This window comes from Mesocricetus auratus, unplaced genomic scaffold (genome assembly GCF_017639785.1).
Source record: "Mesocricetus auratus isolate SY011 unplaced genomic scaffold, BCM_Maur_2.0 Super-Scaffold_4256, whole genome shotgun sequence".
NCBI classification, from domain to species: domain Eukaryota; kingdom Metazoa; phylum Chordata; class Mammalia; order Rodentia; family Cricetidae; genus Mesocricetus; species Mesocricetus auratus.
Window position 1 is genome coordinate 72,305,506 of NW_024429182.1, and position 26,565 is coordinate 72,332,070.

The window sequence follows — 26,565 nt, forward strand, 5'->3', positions numbered from 1 at the left end:
GCAGGGACACATGTTCCTACCACACTAACAGCCAGGCATCCCTTAACACAGGCCATTTTCTCATCCCTCACCCAAGAGTCAGCAGCAGACCCTCAGCTCAACTTTATTCCAATAATTTAATAGAAAATTAAAATAAATAATATGAACCAGGTCAAGAGAGCCGAGCTGGTATAGGTCCAGGCCAGCCTAGTACAAAGTTAGGGAGGTAGGGAGAGCGGTGAGGCAGGAGGGAACGAACAGCGCTGTGCAATGGCCGAAAGCAGCTTGGAATGCAGTCTATGGTACTAAGGTCTCTACATGTGTTCTCATGTATTAACAAAAGAGAAGGGAACTCTGTGTCTCTAACCCAGATGGTAAGAGGAAGACAGCAGAACAAGGATGTAGAAGAGGGGTGGATGCTGGCTTCCTGAAGAACCCCACCTGAGGGGAGTGCTGGAATGTACCGTGTTGTTAGCAGTGAGTGGCAATGACTGGAAAGGGTCTCACTGAACACAGCATGCAATGAAGGGACAGAGGGAAGACCCACGGCTTGGCCAGCAAAGCCGGGGCAAAGAAAGAGAGGGACTGGGTCCCACAAGCAAGAGGAAGATGGGAGAGATCAAAGGTCAGTCCTTGAAGACAATCTGTTGGCCGTGAGGACGCTCGTCGTGGGTGATATGGCGGCGAATATGAATCCTCCGGACACGGTGCTCTCGGTTCTCTTCATCGTCTCCTCGGCCTGCCCCACCACCTCCAGCTGTACCCCCTGTGGCCTCCAAGAGAGCTAGATCTGGGCCACGGGGAGTCTCATAAATCAAGATGTTCAGTGTCTCCTCGAAAATCCGAGCCTCAGGGAATTCCACCTGAAAAAGGCCAGCAACCTGTAGCTTCTACCCTCTGACCCAGACCCACAGCCCTTTCCCAGTGGCCCTGGCTCTCCTCCAGGCCCCAAAGGCAGGCGGTTATCCTTTACTGCCCAATCTCTTGGAATACTCTTTAATTTAACAAACCCTGAGTACCTGCCACTATTCCAGGGGTTGTTCTAAGCATCAGGATCATAGCAGTGATAAATGCTTGCCCTAAGCACATTGGCAGTCTAGAGGGAGGACACAGATATATTTCCTAGAACATACACTAAGTCAGGTGATGGCATTGTATGCAGAAAGTTAGGAGGAAAAGGGGTGAGACTGGCCATCCCTGGAGTGTTACATCTTTCAGGAGGGAGTTCAGGCAAGGCCTTACTGGGAATGTGTTTAACCAATTTGAGAGAAGGAGGCAGACAGACAGAGAAAGCACACTGAGGAGCAGCAGCAAGGAGTGTAAAGGTTTGGTCAGGAATTTGTCTCAAATGCCAAGACAAAGTGATGAGGAAAAGCAGGGAAGTGGAGTAGGGAAAGCGGCATCTGCTGGGCAGTCTCAGAAGGGTATAGTGAACACAGCTTGCCGTCCTTCTTCCAGTACTCTGGCATGCTGGACCAGCTACTGCTGAGCTATGCCCATCCCCTTGTTTGTTTATTAATGAATCCATGATTTGAAGACAGGTCTTGCTACCCAAGATGGCCTTGACCTTGCAGTCCTCTTGCACAAGGCCAGCCAGCAAACTAAGTGAGGCAGCCTCTCAGTTAGGTGGACTTACAGGCATGCACCGCCACACCCTCCCCTCAAGCTACGTCCTAACCGTTTATGTCTTCCTGTCTTCCTAATTGAAGGAAAGAAAAACAAAAAACCAACAACAAAAACTTCTGGAGGCTGAGGTATCTATTCATGCCTTTGATCAATATTTCCTGGTTCCTTAATTAACAACAACTTCCACTAAGTGACAGATACCAGGCTAATATTAGCTAGGGGCATCAGACAGGAGAAGGTACAGCACTGCTCTGCGGTCATTGTTCTACCCTACTCTACAACATTTTGTCCAGCCAGAAGGAAGTCTGACCAACTTTATCTGAGGCAGTTGCATTGAAATTTCACGAGCAACAGTGTCCTAAGAAAAATGACGCTTGGCTTGGGTCTGAAAGCCTAAGTTCATTAGCTGACAGGGAAAGGAGAAAGACTCCTCATCACATACCACTGAGTGGGGACTTGCACTCTGTTCAACATGCTGTGTCTGGTTTGGAGTCGGGGGCAGTGCCTAACACAGGGTGGGTACTGGGATACTTTAAAATTTAACTAATTAGCTGGTCAGTGATGGCACACATCTTTAATCCCAGCATTTGGGAGGCAGAGACAGGAGGATCTCTGAGTTCCAGGCCAGCCTGGTCTACAGGGAGAATTCCAGGATAACCAGGCTTACACAGAGAAACTCTGTCTTGAAAAACAAAACAAAAATAAACAAAATCAACAACAAAAACCAACCATGTTTCTAAAAAAGGACTGAGGCTGAATACCTAGCATCAAAACCAAAGCAAAGCAAAACAGAACCTGGTTCTGCTCTAGCAGCCTCATTTCCCAGGTAGAGAAACGTCACTGAAGTGAGACCTACCCAAGCTATACAGCCAGGGCCCTAGAACTCTGGTCCTGGATGCCCACCAAAGATCTTGCCCTTGCCTGACCTGCTGATCTGCTCTGTCTAGGGTCCGGGCCCTACCTCCCAGCCCTCCCTAGTCCCCTCTGACCTTGGTCTGCTTCTTCTCCGTGGCATAGACTATGGAGGTACAGCACACTTCGGCGATTTTTCGGCCCTGCCCGTAGAAAGACCAGCAGCAAATCTCGTCCCCCAGGACATCCTTGAGGAAGAGCAGCCGCCCATGGAAGCGCAGGGCTAGTTTGTCAAACAGCTCGATGTTCTTCAGTAAGTTGTCATCTGAAGTGCTGAGGACCAGGGTCCAGCAGGCCTTAGGTGACAAACTGTCTTCCCTCCCTCAGCTCCCCCCAGAGGCACCCAGATTCCCAGCACTCCAGTCCTGTTCAGCAGGGGACTTCCAACAGTGTAGGCCTCTCAGAAGGGAAGCATTTGCTGAGCAAATCACTGCACAGCACAGAGGCTCCTGGTGCAGGCCCTCAACTAGGCTGTCCCCAGGCACTCCAGCTCTGCTACATTTTAACTCAGCAACATGAAGCAGGTTATTTTATCTCCTGATGCCACAATATCATCTCTAGATGGAGAGCAACACTTCCAGAGACCATTGGGAGAGTGAATAAGTCAACAGACACTGAGACCAATCCTGCTGGGAAATAAGGAGGTAGCCTATGCCAGCCATTATAATCTTGGCCTAACCCTCATTTATGGGTGGCAGGTGGCACAGCTGGAATGGGGCATTCAAAAGGCAGGCATTCTATAGTCTCTTCATGTGACCATACTCCTCTGAGGAGCAGGAGCAGAGCCCTGCTCAACCCTAGGATTCCACCCAGTGAACACTAGACACCCACGTTCCCAGTGCGTGAACACACGCAGACACACCCACGTCCCCAGTGTGTGAACACACGCAGACACACCCATGTCCCCAGTGTGTGAACACATCCAGACACACCCATGTCCCCAGTGCATGAACACATGCAGACACACCCATGTCCCCAGCACTCACCTGGTATAGGAGTACTTGTTGTTACTGCGGTTGTGCAGAAGTTTCACCACAGGCTGCAGGGGAAAGCGGAAGGAGGATGGAGTCAAGAGACTGGGAGAGGACAGCAGCCTTCAACTACCCCCGCAACCCACTGGGTTCCAGGGCCTCACCTTGGAGGTGCTGGCCAGGAGCTGCTGCTCTTCCCGGGGTGATGTCACTGTGGGGATGAGGCACAGCGGAGACAGGTTCTCCCTTTTTTGCTGGGGAGGAAGTGGAGGTGATTAGCAGTACAACCGGTGTTCACATTCCACTTATGTAAAGGCCCTCTGAAGCTGCTTGGGGGTTGGAAACACACTCTTTAGTATCTCTAAGGCTCATGGGGATGTGACCACTCTCGTTTTAGTTCTAGAATTCCCCAAACAGGCTGGACTTTGGTACCCTCCCCACAACTCTATCCTTACCCTGCCAACCTGCTGTTCCTTCCCGGACTCTGTACTGGTCAGCCTGCCTGGGGTGTGCTCCACTGAGCTATGTGCAAGCTAATGACCCTCAGTTCTCAACTCAGCATGCTGACGAGAACAGCGCCAGCCCCGCTCCAGTGCCTCACTACCGTAGAGTCCTTGCACTCAGAATATTGGTCCCTTTTCTTCACAGTACTTAATTCTGCATTTGTTCTATACGTGTATGCTCTTCCTGAGGACTGTCCAAGGGATGGCCAGCATACATCTGCTGAATGAATAAGCCTGGCTGAGTACAATGAGGCTGTTTATTTTTGCAGTGCTGGATGCTGGATGTTGGACCAGGACCATGAGGGAATACCAAGCAAGTATTCTACCATCACTGACCGATATCCTTCACCCTTCTTAAAAATCAAAACAGCCGGCCAGGCGTTGGTGGTGCACCCGGGAAGCAGAGGCAGGCGGATCTCTGTAAGTTTGAGGCCAGCCTGGTCTATAGATCGAGTTCCAGGACAGCCTCCAAAACAATACAGAGAAACCCTGTCTCGAAAAAACAAAACAAAACAGCAAAACAACAAAAAATCAAAACAGCCTGGCTAAATTGCTCAGGCTGACCTTGAATTTGCAATCTCTTGCTTCAATCTGCCAATAGTGGAGCACACACCTTCAATCCCAGCACTCTGGGAGGCAGATTCAGGTAGATCTCTGTGAATGAGACCTGATCTACATAGTGAAAGCCTGTCTCAAAAACAAACAAAAAAACCTAAACTATCTGCTGCTCCAGCTTCCCAAACGTTGGAGTATGTCAGACTACCTCTGTCTCTGAAGGTACAATTCTGAGACAAATTACAGAAGTTATTTTTTGAGATTTTGTTGTTGTTGTTGTTGTTTTTAGAAACAGGGTTTCTCTGTGTAGCTTTGGAGCCTGTCCTGGAACTTGCCTTGAACTCAAAGAGATCGACTGCCTCTGCTTCCCAAGTGCTGAGATTAAAGGTGTGTGCTACCACCAACAGGCATTTTGGAGAGATTAAGAATTCTGTTTGCTCGTTTGTTTTGAGACAAGGTCTCTCAATAGTTCTGACTGGCCTCAAATTTAGAGATCCACCTACTTCTGCTTCCTGAGTGCTGGGACTAAAGGTGTGGCCACCTGTGTGTGTGTGTGTGTGTGTGTGTGTGTGTGTGTGTGTGTGTGTGTGTGTGTAAAATTAATGTGGAAAGATAGGCATGGCAGCAGGTGCCTTAAGGTCCAGCTACAAAGAAGGTGAGGTGGGAGGCTGCTTAAACTTGGGAATGTGAGAGCAGCCTAGACAACATAGCTAGACAGACCTCACTCTCAAAAATCTACAGTTGAAAAACAGTAAACCTGTAATCTCAGGAGGTAAATGTTGAGCACAGCCACAAATGCAAAGCTAGCTTGGTCTACAGTGAGAGTTTGTTGCTATCCAGGACTTTGCATCAATATTATCTCAAAATAAAAACAATGAAAAGCCAGGAATGTGTACACCTGCAATCAAGCACTTGGGAGGCAGAGGCAAATAGTTATCAAGTTTGAAACCAGCCTGGCCTACTGAATATGACTATTTCAAAACACAAGAAAAACAAACAACAGAAGCATAAAGTTTGCAATTACTAAGTCAATTTTGAAGTGCTAACTCTGTAAGACACAGAGACATGAAAACAATAGTTTTGGTGCAGAGACAAAGCTCACAATGAAGCACACAGAGCCTGGACAGAGATAGTGTACACGGAGCCTGGACAGAGATAGTGTACACAGAGCCTGGACAGAGATAGTGTACACAGAGCCTGGAAAGAGATAGTGTACATGGAGCCTGGAAAGAGATAGTGTACACGGAGCCTGGAAAGAGATAGTGTACACAGAGCCTGGACAGAGATAGTGCACACAGTTGAACTGAGGAGGGGTAAGTGCAGGAAGCAGAGTGCACTATCTATCGCTTTGTAACAAATAGCCCCAGACATCACAGCTTAAATTAACAAAAGGTGTTTATGACCTCCTTTTCCCGTGGGTCAGGAATTCATTCAGGAATGGCCGAGGCCCTCTGGCACATGTTCTCCCATGGAGCATGTACAGCCAGGGCTGCAGGAATCCGAAGGCAAGACTGCCTCCGAGGATCACTCTGAGAAATATGGCTGCTACACAAAGGCTCAAAACTTTGTCACCTAGGCCTCTCTGTACGTTTGCTTGAGCATCTTTTGTTGTTGTTTTTGTTTTGTTTTATTTTTTGAGACAGGGTTTCTCTGTGATTTTGGAGGCTGTCCTGGAACTGGCTCTTGTAGACCAGGCTGGCCTTGAACTCACTGCCTCCGGAGTGCTGGGACTAAAGGTGTGTGCAACCAACGCCCAGCTTTCTTGAGCATCTTTATAACCTAACAGCTGGTTTATCCAGAGGAAACAATGCAGAAGAGAAAATGGATGTCTCCTTGTCTTTTATGACTAGTTTCATCTGCCTCAAGTCACTTGGGGGCTGTCTCAAGGATGGATTCACATGCAAAAACAAACAAAAAAACCCAAAAAACAAAACCAAGTCTCATCCATTACATTGATACCTCAAAGCACAGAAAATCTAAACCAGGTTCAGGTTGGAATGAAGCCATCTGGATACAGCTCACCAACTTCAGCTTATGAAGGGCATTTTTTTCTCCTACCTGAAGAGCTGTGAACTACAGACATTTTGTCTCTCACCTACTAGGAATGTCTTTGTTTAAAAGGGTAAGACAAGACAACAGGACAGAAGTCACTGGTCCTAGAGTTTGCAAATCACTGGGACAAACATTGGGAACCCTTTGATACCCATCCTGACCAGGTATGATTCACATGGTTCCAATACCCAGAGCTATTATTCTTTTCCCAAGAGATGCTCATAGCCCGGGTTTTCTCAGCCTGCTTCTCACATGCACAAGTTTCACTGTCCAAAGCTTTGGCTTTGGCTGTAGCTGTACTTTTAAATCCAGGTGGGTGATGTCCCTGACAAAGTCTAAGATACGTATTGTCTTCTAAGTCTTGGGGCTCATGTCATACCCATAACCTCTACGAGAGAGAGAGAGAGAGAGAGAGAGAGAGAGAGAGAGAGAGAGAGAGAGCTTTTGACTACTTTGGGCTTGTAACTAGGCTGCTGAGAGGCTCCACATGTTAAGCTGCCTTTAAAAAAATTTTTTTTTGGTTTTATGAGACAGGGTTTCTCTGTATTGTTTTAGAGGCTGTCGGTCCAGCCTGGCCTCAAACTCACAGAGATCCGCCTGCCTCTGCTTCCCGAGTGCTGGGATTAAAGGTGTGCGCCACCACTGCCCGGCCGCCTTTTTAAAATTTTTACTTTTTCTTTGCCTGGTTCTCATTCTAAGGCCTCTGTCTCTGAGTTCCGGGATTAAAGGTGTATCCATCAAAACATTGCAATCTTTCTTTGGTGTTATTTTTCAAGACAGGGTTTCTCTGTTTAACAGCCCTGGCTGTGCTGGAACTAGCTTTAGTAGACCAGGCTGGCCCTTAAATTCACAGAGATCCGCCTGCCTCTACCTCCTGAGTGCTGGGATTAAAGGCGTGCACCATCACTGCCTGGTAGGACATGCAATCTTAAGATTCTTATAAGAGCTATCATTTCAGCAGATGTGGTAGCACATTCCTGCAATGATGTTCTTAGGAGGCTGAGGAGTTCAAGGTGACCCTGGTCTATAAATCAAGCTCCAGGACTATTACACAGAGAAATCACACACACACACACACACACACACACACACACACACACACACACACACGTTAAGTCCCTTTATAATTTACAAAAGTAAGTTTCATTGAGATTTTCTGCTTTTGCAGAGGATCCATGTTCAGTTTCCAGCACCTGCATGATGACTCACAACCATCCTTAACTACAGCTATACCAGGCATGCATGTGGTCCACATACATACAATGCAGGCAACACACACACACACACACACACACACACACACACACACACACACACACACACACAGAATCTTTTTTAAAGTCCTTATATAAAAAGATCTGTATATAAAAGTATAAAGCTAACAAAAAAAGTAGGATAGCAAGAAAACCCTAAGTCGGAGCTGGAGAGATGGCTCAGCGGTTAAGAGCACTGACTGTTCTTCCAGAGGACCTGAGTTCAATTCCCAGCAACCACATGGTGGCTCACAACCACAACCACCTTGAATGAGATCTGGTGCCCTCTGCTGGCGTGCAGAAGATTGTATAATAAATAAATAAAATATTAAAAAAAAAAAAAAGAAAACCCTAAGTAACCCTCCTCCCACCACCAAGGATGCATACACCACTGGGGAAATGCTGCTTTGACCTGTTACTGTCAAGAATTGCTCAGGTGACAGTGCAAAGCACAACTTTAAAGTGAACGCTTGGAACAATACTGAAGAAATGCTAAACCTGTAATTATTCCATAACCCTTATGAAATTACTAACTCGGGCAAGGAATATCAATTGGTGTGTTGTTGACAGGCAACTGCCACTTGCACAATGCCCAAATTAATACCACACAGATGAATTTATAGTTGACAACAAGGAAATGTAACTACAATGGAAGATTCAACTTATCTGAATTCAGGGACAAATGGTGAGCATATTAGTCATATTAGCCACATCATGGGTGTTTTGATGTAATACAGTATGAAAACACTACACCTCCTAGAATGTACTCTAACCAAAATGCTTACTACAAAACCTGTAAATTTATGGTCTAATTAATAGGAAATTCAGGATATATCAGGATTTGCACAGAGTGACACCAGGACTGGACAATCAGGCAAATTTGGTAAGCAGACCATTGTATAGGCAGTGTCTTTCACAACTCAGCTTTTTAAGAAAACAAACAAAAACCCAGGCTGTCCCAGATTGGAAGAAACTTACAGAACATCGCCAGACACAATGTGAAGCTCTTGACTACAGTTCTTGGTTTAAATGAACTGCTTAACACATTTCAGGCAGAACTGGAGAAGCTGGAGCATATGTCCTGGATGTTAGATTAAAACTTTATTGGCATAGAAAGTTATCAATTATTAACAATGTCAAAAAAGCAGTATATAAAACAATACATACAACATGGCCATATTTTAGTGAACAAACACATACATGTGAGCACATACACAAAAAACCTAGAAAAAATTGATCTCTTATTTTTTCAGTGATCCATTTTCTAAATTTCTACAGTTGATAATACTGCTTTTAAAAAAATAGTATTGGAGCCAGGCGGTGGTGGCGCACGCCTTTAATCCCAGCACTCGGGAGGCAGAGGCAGGTGGATGTCTGTGAGTTCGAGACCAAGCCTGGTCTACCAAGCGAGTTCCAGGACAGTCTCCAAAACAGTACAAAGAAACCCTGTCTCGAAAAAAACAACACAAAAAAACAGTAAGGCAGAAGCTGTGCGCAGTCTTCAATCCTAATACTCAGGAGCCGGAAGCAAATCTCTGGGGGTTTGAGGCCAGTCTCGCCCATACAGCATGTTCCAGGCCAAATAAGACCTTGTCTCAAATATTTAAATAATTAATTAATTAAAATCAGAAATAATAAATAACAATGTGGAAAGTGACTGAGGAAGACATTTGATGTTAACCTCTGGCCTCCATACTCTCATGCACACATGTGTATACACTCCCACACACGTAACAATATACATACAAATAAACAGCTATTTGTCATGTAAAAGTTCAAGGATCTCAGGCCGGGAAGATGGCTCAGTACATAAAGACGCATGTCCCTGGGCCCGACAACCTGAGTCTGGTCCCAGGGCACACTTGCTGAAAGGAGAGGACTGGCTCCCACAGTGGCTCTTTGACCTCCCACTTGCATGCACACTACGGCACACACACACACACACACACACACACACACACACACACACAGAACTGAATAAAATTTAATAAAAACAATAAACACACACCTCTATTCCACAGACAAGCGAAGTTCCAAGAGAAATACTGACAATACCTAAACCCGACCCTTAAAACCAGAAAAAATTTGAAGGGTTTTTTTTTTTTGAGACAGGGTTTCTGTGTAGCCCTGGCTGTCTTGACACGAAATTCAGAGATCCATCTGCCTCTGCCTCCCCAGTGCTGAGATTAAAGGTGTGCATACCTATGCCCAGCTCCTATGTAACTCTTGTTGGCCCTGAATTTACAGTCCTGGCAATCTAAGTATCTTCTGGTCTCAAGCATGGCATACAGTAGTATCACTGATGCTCAAGAGAAAAAAAGACAATTTTTTTCATATTAATACATACTTTAAAGAATGTGTAATACATGCTCTTTTGTAATATGACTTAGTTCTCCTAGGAACCACACTAAAAATATTCAAGGATTTCCCATTAAGCAACAAGAAGACAAGAAACTGGGAAGAAAATCTGGTAAATATGTGAAGCAATCGCAGAAGGAGACTCCAAAAAAAGGCGAGTGAGTGTGTATGAGAAAGACACTCAACCTCATTAGTAATGAGATCACTCCGTACCACACATCAGCATGGTAAAATTAGAAAGGTGGAGGATGGCAAGGCTTACTAAGAATTGCCAGGATGAGGTTTCTTGAGCACTGCCGTCAGCAGGATAAAGCAATATAACCATCTGTGAAAACTGCAATCTGGCTTGCAGGTATCCAACAGCCTAATAATTCTCTAGCTAATTATATTGTAAGAAATTCAAATAGGGCCAGAAGGGGACACATATAGGATGCTCACAGTAGCACTGTTTGTGGGGGGCAGGAAAGAGAGAGCAGGCTCCAAACTCAGGAGAATGCATGAATATGGTGGGCAAGCAGCATGGGTTCATGTGCAGCAGTCCACGCAGTGTGACTGGATCCCGCAAGTGGAGAGGGAAAAACAGCAACAGGATCCACAGCTACTTTATGACATTTATGTAACCATGTACACACAAAAGCATGTGCACAAAAAGCTTTAGTTTTCGAGGGAAGAGATATAAACCAAGAATATGTATCAACACATTAGGATCAGACAGGGGTAGTAGTTGGGGACATGGACAAGGGATTGGGATGAATGGGGAGGGGACAAAACTGAAAGAGAAAAGATTTGCCTAGACCAGTGATGCTCTGGCATGCTCTGAGGACTCCGTAGAGCTGGGGGGCTGGGTGGGAAGAAGCTGCTGGAGCCTGGAAAGGAAGAGCCACACTTGGGAGTCAGATAACCTGGAGCTGAAACCGAACTCACTGACTTTAATGCAGCCCTAATGTTTCTTTGTATCTATGTAGGTTAACCAAAGGTACAAGATGTACCAGCAAGCAAACAGCAAAATCCCTCCTGACAGTGGGTGTGCAATGACATTTGTTCAACTTCAATCACAGAGCAGAACCAGTCATGCATACCTGTAACCCCAGCACTCAGGAGGCCAACCTGGGCTACACAGCTAGACCCTGTCTTAAAAATATAAGATAAGGTAACTGAGCAGGACTGTACTTCCAAGATCTAGGTCAGGGCCAGCCAGATGGCTCAGAGGGGGAAAGGAAGCAGAACCTGACAATCAGAATGTGATCTCCCACTCCCTGGGTCCCACAAGGTAGAAATGAATCCATTCTCCAACACTGACCTCTGGCCTCCACACATATATGTGGTACATGCCACTCCTCAAAAAAATTTATTTTAAAAAGATATAATTCAGTATTTTTCAAACTGCTACATGGTAACTCTTTAATGGGTCATAAAGTAAGTATAATAGGTCTCAAACATTATAGAGACAGAGAAGGGAGCAAGTGAAGGAAGCAATATATTAAGGGACATTTCATTAAAGCACCCTTTCATAGACTGGGTGTTGGTGGTGCACGCCTTTGATCCCAGCACTCAGGAGGCAGAGGCAGGCAGATCTCTGTGAGTTCGATGCTACCCTGGTCTACAGAGCGAGTCCCAGGACAGGTTCCAAAACAATACAGAGAAACCATGTCTCAAAAAACCAAAACCAGTGCCGGGCGTTGGTGGCGCACGCCTTTAATCCCAGCACTTGGGAGGCAGAGGCAGGCGGATCTCTGTGAGTTCGAGGCCAGCCTGGTCTACAGAGTGAGTTCCAGGACAGCCTCCAAAACAATACAGAGAAATCCTGTCTTGAAAAACCAAAGAAAAAAAACAAAAAACAAAAACAAAAAACAAAAGCACCCTTTCACAATTATACAAGCACAAAATGAATTTTTTTCCTATGAGCTTCAGATAAAGAAGTTTGAAAGATATGTATATTGTTCAAAAGAATTCTATTCTTTTTTGGATTTCAAGTACCAATAAGGAGGCCAGTGAGGAGGCTTGGTGGTAAACCAGCTTGCCACCAAGCCCGAAGGCCTGAGTTCAATCCCCAGGACCTACATGGTAGAAAGAAAGCATCTGACATATAGCTGATGGGTTGTTGCTGGAGGTAAAGGGCTGGCCTCAACTCAAAGAGACCTGCCTGACTCTGCCTCCCAAGTGCTTTGAGTTGAGGCCAGCCTGGTCTACAGAGAGAGTTCCAGGACAGGTAGGGCTACCTGTCTTGAAAAAACAAAAAATAAATAAATAAATAAAATAAAAGCAGTAAGTATTAGTAGAAAGAAAAGTAGTTCAGTCTCCACTTTTTAATTTATAACAGGCATTCAAGATATACAACTTATAATCTACTACTGTATTATTACAAAGACCCTGAACAATACAAAAAAGTTGATTAATATTTACTACATTATATTTATTTTTCTTATTTATCTTTCAAAACATGAGAACAGAATGCTAGAGGTAGAAACTGAGAGACCAAGGCATGGCAGAGATAGTCTGGATCCTGAGGGGAGCCTTAGAACCTATATGAGCGGAACAGAGCAGGTGGGAAGGGCCTGGAAATCCCCAACCCTGTTTATGGAGTTTGGCTCCACTTCTATGATACTTCATTTGAGGAAAGAATTTCACCATTGGAAAAAAAATCTTTAAGCCCTGAAGGGTTGGGAGGCACGGGGTGGGGATATGGGGTGTGCTGCCTCCTGGGGCAGGACCAGATCACCAAGGTTACTACATTCCAACTTAAACTAAGAGGTGGTGGGAGTGGGCTGGTGAAATGGCTCAGTGGCCAAATGTGATGACCAGTGCTCCATCCCCAGAATGCACATGGTGGAAAAGGAGAAAACTGGCAGAAAGCCAGCCTGGGACTGACTTCCACAGCACTCCAACTGTGGCTCAAGCCTTCGGAGCAAAGGAGAGGATGAACTGGGGTTGTGTTCAATGACTCGGGAGGTAGGGACAGCTGCGACCACAGAGCAGGGGTTTCTAATGACAACAGTCCTGACACCAGGAGTATTGCAGCCCTGCCTCAGGTTGCAGGGATGCCTCGGAGGATGGCACCCCAAACCCCAAAGGCCTGGGGGTTATGCCTAGTCTGAGCTAGGCTCTCCAGATCATCTCGCTCTTACTTCTGCTGTAATAGCAATCTACTGGATAGCTCTCCCAAGAAAGAAAGGGGGCACAGGGGCTCGGACGGTGGGGTGAACTCTCACCTGCAGTGCCAGCTGGCAGTCTTCAATCAGGCCCTGGACCAGGTAGTATCGGGCTTCACCCAGCAGCTCCCCGAGTTCTCTAGTACTCTCAGGCAGTGGGACAGACCCATCCCGCAGGTAGTTGAGGATTGTACCAAAGTGGCGGCCACTCCGGTCAATCAGCACCCAACCTGGTGGGATGGGAAAAGGCAAAAGGAAGGATGGCTTGGTGAGTGGGGGCTGACGCTAATGCATTTTGATAAATGAATTCCAAAGCCAAAAGAAAACCTAAATACTTATCTGTTTCAAACCTTTGTCATAGCCAAGAACTCTTTCAAACATCTCTAGTGAGTCATACACACACCTGCCACAGAATAACTCCCTCCCAAGTCTGCTGGACAGTCAAAAGGCTCTCACCATGGGCAAGTCTTTTTGTTATTGTTTTGTTTTTCACGGTGTTTTTCTGTGAAGCCTTTGCTGTCTTGGATTCCTCAAACTCACAGAGATCGGCTTGCCTCTGCCTCTTGAGTGCTGGGATTAAAGGTGTGCACCACCACTACGTAGAGACAGTTGTTTTTTTAATTTTTTTTAGTGAAATTTTCTTTTCTTTAAATTAGAAACAAACTTGCTTCACATGTCAATTCCAGCTCCCTCTCCAGAGCCAGATGTTAAGACTTGATCTCACTATAAAGCCCAGACTGAGAGCTAGCATTATAGCCACCAAACCAAGCTTACCATGGGAAAATTCTTACCGAATTACCTTATCAATAAACTTCTTAACCCTGTCTACTAATTTTTTTAAGATTTATTTATTACATATACACCAGATTGAATTGTAGATGGTTGTGAGCCACCATGTGGTTGCTGGGAATTGAACTCAAGACCTCTGGAAGAGCAGTCAGTGCTCTTAACCGCTGAGCCACCTCTCCAGCGGGCCCCCCCCCGTCTACTAATTTTAATCAATTCATTTAAATGAAAATGTCCACCTCAACCCTCTAGTTCACCACAATAATATGATAATGACATTATTCAAAGAACTTACTCTACATTATTATTACATGATTTTCTGGTTTACTGGTCATTACCACCCAATGCCCTCCCCAGCCACCCTTCCCCCCCTCCGTGGTAACTCCATAAGACTCATCAGATCCCTTTACCAAACCTTCTCTAGCACTAATTGGCTCTTCATAAATACTTGTCAAATAACTGATCCCTTCCTCGTCGGTATTTGAAATCTGAACTTCACCACCCTTCGCTCAGATCCCTTGTAAACCCAAAGCAGCCTTCTCCTACAATCTGCATTTATAGGTGATTCCTAGAGAGTGCAGGGGCATGTGTTAGAGACAGACACACAATATCGTTCAGTTCTGCAGGCTGCCTGTTGGCGGTTCTAAGGCGGAAAGGCAAACAAAAGGCTGGGCAGTGAGTGGGAAGAAAGTGGTAAAGGTTGTCGGAGGGATGCTGGTCCTAGGCTTTCTGAACTAAGGGGAGAAGAGAAGATCATCCGCAATGGAGTGTTTGGCAGAGGTTACTGCTGGAAGTAAAGGACTGGGGAAGGAGGAAGACTTTGAATAAGAAAAAGATAAGCTGGGACGGGGAACCGGGAACGAACTGGGGGCTGGAGGGCAGCACGTGTACCGGCGGCACGCATACCTCCGGCGTCTGTGAGCACCTCCACGCGGCCGCTGAACATGGCCTTGAGCATGGTGTCCTGCCCAGTGAGGGTGCGCAGCGTGGTGTAGTGCAGCGAGCCGCCCACGTTCAGCTTCACATACTTGCTGTTCGGGGTCAGGGGCTTCAGACTGTACGAGGGGGAGCCAGGCTCCACACCCGAGGGTTTAGGGGACTCCAGACATCCGGCCGCAGCCGCCGCCGGGCCAGAGGCCTCGGCCGACATGCTAGCGGGCGGACGCGGGTGGCAGTCGCAGGCTCTCTCCGCGTCCCGGACCGGCTCTCAGAGACCCCGCGACTCCAGCGCGGGCGCCCGACCGCTCGGAGCACACGCCCACTCGCCGCAGCTACTCCGCGACGTCCACCCTCCGCCCCATCGCGCTCTCGCTCCACCCGGAAGCCGGCGCGGGCAGCTGCGCAGGCGCGGCCAGGCCGGAGCGGGGGGCGTGGCTCGGGGGCGGGGCCAAGAGCTGCAGCAAGCGCGATTTGCGGGTGCCTTTGCGGTCTGTCGTGCGGAGAGACGTTCTCGGGGACCGGAAGCCTAGATTGAGAAAGCGCCCGGTCCCGTTGCTCCTTGTGCGTGGAAACAGAGATGACCTCTCAGCCCGCGACGGTCTCAGTTTGCGGAGCACTTCATCCGCTTGAAAAGAAACAGGTTCAGAGGGCTGGATGTTGGCCATGGTTTTCCCTGCCCCAGCACAGTGCACTTGACAGACTGTAGGAAAAACAGTCAACAAAAACCAAAGAAAGGGGCCGGGCGGTGGTGGCGCACGCCTTTAATCCCAGCACTCGGGAGGCAGAGGCAGGCGGATCTCTGTGAGTTCGAGGCCGGGCTGGACCGACAGCCTCCAAAACAATACAGAGAAACCCTGTCTTGAAAAAAACAAAAACAAAGAAAGTTCTCCAATGAGGCCATAAGGCCCCCAGGGGAAGTAGTGACAGAGGAGTAGGACGCCCAGGTTGGAGGGCTCGACGGATCGACGGAGAAGGTGATGGTGAAAAGAAGCATCTGGGGATAAAGACAGTTTCAGGCAGAGAAGGGCGAATAGAAACCTGAGCTAGGTGTGACTGTACAATTTTAGCCCTTGAGCCTGTGGCAGGGTGACAGTGAGTTCCAGGCCAGCCTGGGCTACGTAGTCTTACCTGTCTCAAAACAAAAGGAGAACCATTAGGCAGGAACATGGAGATTGGAAGCTTATGGCTGGACAGGCTAGTGAAGATCTTAGAATCCCAGCTGCCGCGAGACCTACCGTTGAATCCCTAAAGAGAAGAAAGAAGACAGAGTGAGTGCACTGTGGACAAGAGAAGTTTTTTTTTCTTTAGAAGCTGATGCCCTCAGCCTGTCCTGATGTCTGGAAGGGAGTTTTGCTGGATGGAAAACCAAAGTCAGCATTATAGTTTCCACCGTGTCACCGACTGGAAAATCTGGGCATAGCTCCTCTCTCTGGGTCTAGCTAGCCCGTTTACTGCTTAGTGTGGGTGTAAACCTAAGTGTTTGCCATGGACAGGGAGAGGTATGGAGAAGCAAAGTGAACCTGTTGGGTTGGAAGGTATTAGAAAAAAAGTGTGATGAGGGGATGCTCTGACAAGAGGGGGCTGCCTACCCTACCCCCCCCTCGAGTGTGGCAATGAAAAAGAAAAGGTAGTTCCTGGCAGCTGGCGTGCACTTCTTGCCTGAAGCCTTTGTGCTGCTGGGAGCCAGCCTGGCTCCTATAGTGAGGCTGTGGTGTTGTCAGCCAGTTCAACAGTTTCACAAAACACTAACTTCAGACAAAGTCACACTCTGGTTGATAAGAACTTTCCCATGAGCATGTCTGAACACAAGACACATAAGTGACCAAACACAACCGCCTCCTACAATTTTTCTTCTGACTCCTTACTAAAGGAGGTATGCAGGGTCTTTGTACTCACAGATACATACTTTGGAAGGAGTTCTGAACCTTTGGGTCTTGACCCTTTTGGAGTTAAATGACTTTTTCATAGGGGTCACCTAAGACCATTAGAAAACACAGATTTATATTACAATTTATAACAGCAGCAAAAGTACAGTTATGAAGTGGCAATGAAAATAATTTTATGGTTGGGGGTCACCACAACATAAGGCAGGGTGACAGTGAGTTCCAGGCCAGTCTGGGCTATGTAGTCTTACTTGTCTCAAAACAAAAGGAGAACCAGAATTGGGAAAGGGTCACAGTATTGGGAAGGTGGAGACCACTGCAGTAGGGGGACCTGGAACATTAAACACACAGGGTTGTTCCTTCCTTCTTGCTCTGTGTCTCATGGCCTCTCCTTTGACTCTATTCATCTTCTTCCCAGAATTCTCTCTGCCCCAAAAATCCTGCCTAGCCGTCAGCCAATCAACTTTTTATTAATAATGAGAACAACACACTTCACAGTGTACAAAAGGATTACTCCACAGTATTTCCCCCTTCTTGTTTAAATAAAAGAAAGGTTTTAACTTTAATATAGTAAAACTATATACAACAAAACAGTTATCAAGTAAGAATTACTGTTACAATATCCCCAGTCCATTTGTATTTGGCAACATTAGAGAAAATATTGTATTATTTATCTTGTCTTTGTGAGTCTAAAGTTTTATATCTAATTTACCTGTTATCATAAAGTAGGAAAACTTTAAGTCTAATTAGTCTTTAATTCCCTCAAAGACCCCAGAAGGGTATAATGTTACAGGGACATCTGGCTGCCTGGACAGTTATCACTCAAAGTTCTTCTGTAAAGTTGGTGCATCCAACTTTGGCCTCCAGAACTAGAATATCTGACAGACGTTTCTGAGAAGCATGGAATCCTGAAGGACTGTCCAACCTTGTCTTGGCAAAGTTTGGCAGTTGCTTTCTTTTGCAACCTGCTGGTCCAGTTTGGACAGTACACTGTCAGCAATTGAGGCAAGGGCAGTTTCTTTGCCTAGTGACTAGCTTTTGTCATGAAGAAACAAGCTCCATATGGGGTTTCTTTGATGCCCATCATCTTCTTTTGAAGTAAATTGGTGCTGTCAGGAGCAGACATGTCTCACTGCCATGAAAAGCTTTAGATTATTAAACATATTAAATGCCATATTCTGTATATCTTTGAAGTGTTTGAAGACCATATATCTAAATATATCTGTTTAACCTTGAAAACATACCTAATATAGTTACAAGTTTGATTATTATATATGACTATTAACTTATATTTTTAAGTATACATTACATTTTTAAATGAGTTGCATAAGTACAATGCCCCAAACAAGAGTAGAAACATACATATAGTGTACCAAAGTTAACTTTAAATTTGTATCAGTAAACCAAAATCTGTACCAATGTAAAATATTTTAAGATTAATAGTTTTTTGGATTAAAGTAGATTCAATAACCTATACTTTTATCTCATCATTTTTATATCATATCCCCTTTTTTTCCTTTAGAAAGAGATATTTGAATTTAATTCTTTTTTTGTTTGTTTGTTTTTTCGAGACATGGTTTCTCTGTGGCTTTGGAGGCTGTCCTGGAACTAGCTCTTGTATACCAGGCTGGTCTTGAACTCACAGAGATCCACCTGCCTCTGCCTCCCAAGTACTGGGATTAAAGGTGTGCACCACCACTGCCTGGCTACCTATGCACATTTTTAAACACATTATAACCCACTTAGAGTTTTTTTTCAGTTTGGATCTGTCTTTACTGCATATCTGTAATTTCTTCTGTCTGGATGAGCAAACCTTAAACCTGCTATGTGGCTTAGTTCATAGCCCCTGGCAGGGCTTGTTCTGGTGGCTCAAACCCACAGGCAGTGGCTAGGACCAAATCTCTATTCTGCAGCTGGTATGAGAAACATGAGTCTCAGGAGCCACGTTTGGCTCTGTTTTTTTGTAAAGATTTATTTATTATGTACACAGCATTCTCCTTGCATATATGCCTGCAGGTCAGACAGGGTACCAGATCTCATTATAGATGGTTGTGAGCCACCATGTGGTTTCTGGGAATTGAACTCAGGACCTCTGGAAGAACAGTCAGTGCTCTTAACCTCTGAGCCATCTCTCCAGCCCTTGGCTCTGTTTTTATGTGTTTAGAATCTTTTAAAAGTCTCCTCAGGTCTGATGTGGATTAAGTGCCGGACATTTGAATGCCATTTGTAGGTGGACTTTCCTTTCCCACCAGCCAGTTCCCAAATAACCACAAAAAAGGGAAAATGCTGGGAAATAATCTTGTACACTGTAAATACGTATTATTCCCATTGGTTAATTAAGAGCTGACTGACTCCTGGCGAGGCAGGATTTTGGGAGCAGAGAGAACCATGAGAAGAAGAGGGACAGAGTCTCAGGAGTCAAGAGGAGACACCTGGAAACAGAGAGCAGGATAGGAAGTACTCAGATAAGTTAAACAAGCCTTGGGACAGCACATAGATTAATTTATAAAGTTATAAGAGCTAGCTAAAAAATAGTCTAAGCTATCAGCTGAGCATTTATAATTAATATTCTCCGTGTGGAAGAGTCCACCTACAGTGCTCTCTTTCTTTTTTTGTTTTGAAACCTCTTGTTACTTATTCCTAAATGCTGTGGTTTGTTCTTAATAGTCTTTGGTTATAGGGCATTGCCAGAAACAGAGGGTCCTTAGAGGTTCGGCTGAAGCCCTCACTACCTGGCTGGAGACTCTCAGTTTTAATCATAGTGGATGCAACTGAAACCTTTTGTGTTTCTCTTTGGGGCACCATTCTTCTCGAGGCTAGTAGGTAAGTTCTTGCTGAATCGGGTTTTGATATTTTGTCAGGAGCCATAAACTAAATGTATTTTTTTAAAATTATTTTATTATGTATATAGTTTTTATCTGTGTACATGCTTGCACTCCAGGAGAAGGCATCAGATCTCATTACAGATGATTGTGGGCCACCATGTGGTTGCTGGGAATTGAACTCAGGACCTCCGGAAGAACCCGCAGTGCTCTTAACCTCTGAGCCATCTCTCCAGCCCACGAAATGTATTTTTATTTTTGCTTTTGTCTCTTGGAATGAGGTCTCCCTCAGTCTTTTGTTTTTTATCAGACTTTCATCTTCCCTTGGTGAGATTATCCTCTGGACTCTATTCGAGTTCCTAATGGCTGTGTTCTTGCTGTCCACATGTGAGGCATTCAGGTGTGTCTAAAAGAATCAAAGGTGCTTTATCTCTGGTGACTGAACTCTACTTGTCCCTCCAAGAAGATGAAAGCTGTCCAGACATAGTGGTGCACGCCTGCAATCCCAGGTACTTGGGAGACTGAGACAGGGAGGTGTGGCTGGCTGTCTTGGACTGCCAGCCCCCGAATCATGACATGAAGACTTACTGTTGGGAATGCTCTGCCTTAGCTTAGGCTTCTTTCTAGCTAGCTTTTTTTTTACTTAAATTAACTCATTTTTATTAGTTTATGTGCTGCCCTAATGTTTGTTTATCTCATCTATATATTGCTGTGGTGATGTCTTGTCTGTACTCTAACAGATAAAGCTTGCCTGAAGATCAGAGGGCAGAGCTAGCCACTAGTTAACCATAGAGGTCTGGAGGTCTGTACAGACAGACAGGAAGTGGCATGGCTAGCTGGAGAGAGGAATATGAGGTGAGGGGAGACAGGAGCTCAGTCTCTCTTTTTTGATCTGAGGATTTTGCAGAGGTAAGAACTCTAGTGGCTGGCTGTTCCAATTCTCTGGTCTTTGACCTTTCACCCCTAATATCTGACTCTGGGTTTTTATTATTAAGACCAATTAGAACTTGTGCTACATCAGGCACCCATGGGTGGGGTGGACAAATTCACAAAAAAAAAAAAAAATGCCACTTGCCTGTGGCTTTCAGCCACTGTGCTGGCCGGAGCTGCATGCAGGACTCCCACAAGAGTTACTGCCTCCCAGCTAGCTCCTCCCTTCATTTTTCCCTAAGCCTCTAAGCAAGTTTGTGATTTTTCTTTTCTTTCTTTCTTTTTTCTTTTTTAACGTTTTTAAAGATTTATTTATTTAGTATAGTGTTCTGCCTGCATGTATTCTTGCAGGCCAGAAGAGGGCACCAGATCTCATTATGGTTGTGAGCCACCTTGTGATTGCTGGAAATTGAACTCAGGCCCTCTCTCTGGAAAAGCAGTCAGTGCTTTTAACCTCTGAGCCATCTCTCCAACCCCGTGATTTTTTTTTCTGTTGCAGCCTATCTGCAGCAAACCTCATGGGCCTTTGGGCTCCAAAGACCACATGAGTTAGCCGCTTTCGCACATTCCCCCATGCAAATGGCTGGCTCTTTGACTTCTTTTCTCCTGGTGGATTGTGGGCTTTTCCTGGACCCCCTTCTGTCAGGCTACTGCCAAACTAGGTGGTTACCTGGAAACCTGCTCAGGCTTCTGCTTCTACGCAGCAGCAGTCAGTTTCACATTTCACTGTTATCTGACTCAGCAGCAGCAGATTTGGTGAGACAATTGGGAATTCTTTTTTAAAGATTTATTTATTATTATGTACACAGTGTTCTGCTTGCACAACAGAAGAGGGCACCAGATCTCATTATAAATGGTGTGAGCCACCATGTGGTTGCTGGGAATTGAACTCAGGACTTCTGGAATGACAGCCAGTGCTCTTAACCTTGGAGCTATCTCTCTCCAGCCCCAATTGGGAAGTTTTTGTTGTTGTTGTTGTTGTTCGAGACAGCTTTGGAGGCTGTCCTGGAACTAGCTCTTGTAGACCAGGCTGGTCTCAAACTCATAGAGATCCGCCTGCCTCTGCCACCTGAGTGCTGGGATTAAAGGTGTGAGCCACTACTACCTGGCAAAAGAGAAGATTTTTCCCATATTAAAAATAGGAAACACTGCCGGGCATTGGTGGTGCACGCCTTTAATCCCAGCACTCAGGAGGCAGAGGCAGGTGGATCTCTGTGAGTTCCAGGCTAGGCTGGACCGACAGCCTCCAAAACAATACAGAGAAACCCTGTCTCGTAAAACAAAACAAATAATAATAATAACTTTATGAGGATGATCAAATAATAGGGATAGAAGAAGTCTAACTCAAAGGCACAGAAAATATATTCAACAAAATTACAGAAGAAAAATTTCTCAACCTAAAGAAGGACATGCCTATGAAAGTACAAAAAGCTTACAGAATACCAAATAGACTGGACCAAAAAAAAAAGTCCCCTCACCACATAATAATCAAAACAATAAACATAAAGAATTGTGGTGATATCTTACATGGCTTTTTCCTTCTCTTGATCTCTCAGCATTTCCCTCTATATCTGACTCTGGCTTTTTACTATTTAGCCCAATTATGAACTCCATTTACAGAGCTCTGTGAGTTCTAGACCAGCATGATCTACAGAGCTAGTTCTAGGCAGCTAGGGTGGTGGTTACACAGAGAAACCCTGTCTCAAAAAAGAAAAAAATACTGCAAGTAAAGAAAAGAAAGCCAGGCGGTGGTTGCGCACGCCTTTAATCCCAGCACTTGGGAGGCAGAGGCAGGCGGATCTCTGTGAGTTCGAGGCTGGGCTGGACCGACAGCCTCCAAAACAGAGAAACCCTGTCTCGTAAAAACCAAAAAAAAAAAAAAAGAAAGAAAGAAAGAAAGAAAGAAAAGAAAATCAGAGGCCATTATCTACTGTGGCATCAGTGCAAGAGTTGTCAAAGATATATTAGCAAGCCAAATTTAACTTCATATATTACAAGGTTTATAGTCATGGCCAAGCAGAATTAACTACTGGAATGGAAGGGTATTTCCACATACAGAAATCACAGAGGTACTTCATGAAGAAAGAAAACTAAATGACTATCCCAACTAATAGAGAAGAGTGTTTGACTTTGACAGTCATCATAAGGACACTATACAAGGTAGCAAACGATCTCAGTTTAAAAGCTGTGGATAAGAACCTCACAGCAAACATTAAACCCTGGTGAAAGAGCAGAAAGATTTTCCTTTAGAATAAAAAATAAGACCAGAATTCTTACTCTCACATCTGCCATTGGAAACAGAACTGGAAATTCTAATGAAAGCAATTATGCAAGAAAAGAAGCAAAAGGCATCCAAATTTGAGACCACTCTGCTCTGACAGAGGACTTGTTTGGTTCCAAGCACCAAGTCAAGAAGCTCACAACTAAGAATCCACCTGTAACTCCAGCTCAGGGGATCTGATGCCCTCCTCTGGTTTCTAAGGCACTGCGTGCACATGTACAGAGACATACATGCAAGTGAAACACCCATGCACAATAAATAAAATTAAAACAGTTGGGGCTATAGCTCAGTTGCAGAGGGCTTGCTTAAAGGAAGGCTCTGGATTCAATTCCTAGAGCTGTAGGAATGTCATGTTGATACTTGGGTTTCTGTTTTCCAAACAAAGAAGACACGTAACTTTCTTCTAATGAAGACAAAGGGAAAACATTTTTTAATTTACAATTTATTTATTTTATGTGTGAGTACTCTTATCTACATGTATGACTATATGTCAGAAGAGGACATCAAATCCACTATAGATGGATGTGAGCCACCATGTGGTTGCTGGGACTTGAACTCAGGACCTCTGGAAGAGCAGCCAGTGCTCTTAACCTCTGAGCCACCTCTCCAGCTTCCTAGTGTTGTCTTTAATGCATCTTTTAGCTAAGATTCCCTACCACATGTATATTCATGTGTATATCTGTATGTATATGTGTGAGTGAATGTACCCATGTGTGCACATGTTGAAACCAGAGGTGTTTTCCATGGTTTTTAAAGACAGGGTATGTATTAGTCAGGGTTCTCTAGAGCCACAGAACTTATAGAATCTCTCTCTCTCTCTCTCTCTCTCTCTCTCTCTCTCTCTCTCTCTCTCTCTCTCTCTCTGTGTGTGTGTGTGTGTGTGTGTGTGTGTGTGTGTGTGAATTTATTGGAATGACTTACAGACTGAGTTCAACAATGGCTAGCTTTGAATGGAAAGTCTAAGAATCCAGCCCCATGAGGCTGAGTGTCTCAGTTGGTCTCCTGTACATGCTGGAACCCTGAACAAGCAGGCTCCAATGCCAACGAAGGAATGGACACGCTGACTAGGCAAGGGCAAGCAGGTGCAGGAAGAACAAATGACCCTTCCTTCTCCCATGTTCTTATACAGGCTTCCAGCAGAAGGTGTGGCCCAGATTAAAGGTGTCTTCCACCCCAAGATCTGGATCACAGGTGTGCCCTCCATTTCAGGATTATAGTTCATTCCAGATACAGTCAAGCTGACAACCAGGAATAGCCATCACAGGGTGTGTCACTGAGTCTAGAGTTCACCCAAGCTGTGATGGGTTACAGGCTGTTTCACTACAGGATCCAAACTTATGTCTTCATGTTTCTAAAGCAAGCACTTTACCCACTAAACGTCTCCCTAGCCCCTAGCTAAATTTTCCATCTTGTTCTTTTGTTTGTTTCTTTGGTCTTGAGACGGGGTCTTTAAAAATTGTATCTGTGTGAGTGCTTTGTGGTGCACACACATGTCTGTGCACCACATGTATTCCCGGTGTCCACAGAGGCCAGGAGAGGGCGTCTGGTTGTCCGGGACTGGTGTAACAGCTGGTTGTGAGCTGCCGTGTAGATGCTAGACATCCAGCGTAGGTCCTCAGGAAGAGCAGCCAGTGCTCTTAATCACTGAGTCATCTCAAAATAGGGTCTTCTGTATTCCAGGCTAGCTTCAAATGTACTATGTAGCAAACAATGATCTGATCCTTCTGTCTCCATCTCATCTTCCAAGTGCTGGGATAACAGTGTGTCACCTTACCCAGTTTATTTGGTCCTGGTGATGGTATCTAGGGTTTCTGTATGAGCGGCAACACTCTACCAAGAGAGCTGTGCCCCAGCCTGCATCATGTTGCTTTTTTTCTCTTCTTATGGTCTTTTGCTACTCAAGACGTGTGCTGGCTAGTCTTATGTCAGCTTGACGCACAAACTACTGTCACCTGAATGGAGGACACTCAACTGAGAAAGTGCCACCATAGGCTCCAGCTGTGAGTCGTTTTCTTAACTAGTGATCTATGTGTGTGAGAGGGTGGGCAGCCCATGGTGGGTGGGGTCATCCCTGGGCTGGTGGTTTTGGGTTCTATAAGAAAGCAGGCCTAGCAAGCATAAGGGAGAAGCCAGTAAGCAGCAGTCCTCCATGGCCTCTGCATCAGCCTCTGCTCCAGGCTGCTGCCCTGACTGAGTTCCAGTCCTAACTTCTTTAATGATGAACAGTGATGTTGAAGTGTAAGCCAAATAAATCCTTTCCTCCCCAGCTTGCTTTTTGGTGTCAGTAACTCTAACTAAGACAATACACTGGTGTAGAATTTCAGACGTTAGCTGCATCTCTAAATGTAATAAAATTCTGGCTCTGTTGCCCCCCCCAATCCTGATGACAAACAATCTAATTCCTTCAAATACTTCAGAAGGTAGAGTCCCTCCATAGATCTCTTCCTAAGTTTTCTTTACACATTTAATTCCAAGCTTTGGTCTTGTAAAAATTGGACCTGAGAAAAACTGCTTCTGCTGAGATCATTATAACCCTACTCACAAAATCCAGGCTGGCCTTGGCATGGCAGTGCACGCCTTTAATCCTAGCATTTGGGAGGCAGAGGCAGGCGGATCTCTGTGTTCAAGGCCAAAGAGAGTTCCAGCACAGTCATGACTACAGAGAAACCCTGTCTCCAAAAAGTAAATAAGTAAATAAAATCTAGCTTGTCAGGAATGGGAACTAAAGTGATATCTGGGCTCTCCTTGCTACAGAGCTGTTTCCAGATGTGTTCCATCCTGTCCAGTCCCTGTCCCTCCACATATACCCACCCAAAGCACACACACAAGTTCTTGTAATGTAAGCCAGGGTCTCACTATGGAAACCAGGCTGGCTGGCCTGGAACTCACAGAGATCCTGCCTCTGCCTCACAAGTGCTGGGATTAAAGGTGAGCACCAACACTGCCCGGTTCAGTTTAGCCTCTTTTTTTTTTTTCTTTTTTCTTTGGTTTTTCGAGACAGGGTTTCTCTGTGGCTTTGGAGGCTGTCCTGGAACTAGCTCTTGTAGACCAGGCTGGCCTCGAACTCACAGAGATCCACCTGCCTCTGCCTCCCAAGTGCTGGGATTAAAGGCGTGCGCCACCAATGCCCAGCCCAGTTTAGCCTCTTAAAGGCTTGGCTTATGTAGAGAGCTGCGAAGTGCCGCACTCTTAAGATGGCGCTGGCTTCTGCCTTCTCCTAGCCTGACAGCAGGTGCTGTCTATGATAAGCAACACCTGTATTTGGTTAAGGCTAGATAGCAGGCTTGCTTCTGCGTACGTGGACCTATCTGCATGTTCCACGTGGCATACTGGGGTTGGCTGCCCAAGGGCTTTTAAGCTGTGGGTTGGGGCTCCCTGGTGTTCCCCGGGAGAAGAAGATTGTTCAAGGTTCCTGAATAAACTGCTTAAAGAAGAGTCTGGGTGTTGCGTCTTCCTTGCTGGTCAAGGTGGGCGCAACAGGCTTATGGGTATATGACACCAAGCCGTACTTATGTGCCCCATGTGGGAATGAAGTAACTTCAATTACTGAGTACATCCCCTGCAAG

The 26,565-nt window shown here is 45.5% G+C and overlaps 1 protein-coding gene across 1 annotated transcript; it reads right to left on the reverse strand.

The window, feature by feature from the left end:
- Nucleotides 1–97: 97 nt before the first annotated feature.
- On the reverse strand, nucleotides 98–15,476 carry Kctd13 (potassium channel tetramerization domain containing 13). Its single transcript, XM_005064389.4, has 6 exons — nucleotides 15,051–15,476; nucleotides 13,419–13,588; nucleotides 3,653–3,742; nucleotides 3,504–3,556; nucleotides 2,595–2,790; nucleotides 98–842 (listed from the first exon to the last, which is right to left on the reverse strand). The coding sequence occupies exons 1-6, from the start codon at nucleotides 15,292–15,294 to the stop codon at nucleotides 606–608; spliced, it is 990 nt and encodes a 329-aa protein (XP_005064446.2). The 5' UTR covers nucleotides 15,295–15,476; the 3' UTR covers nucleotides 98–605.
- Between the last annotated feature and the right edge of the window lie 11,089 nt (nucleotides 15,477–26,565).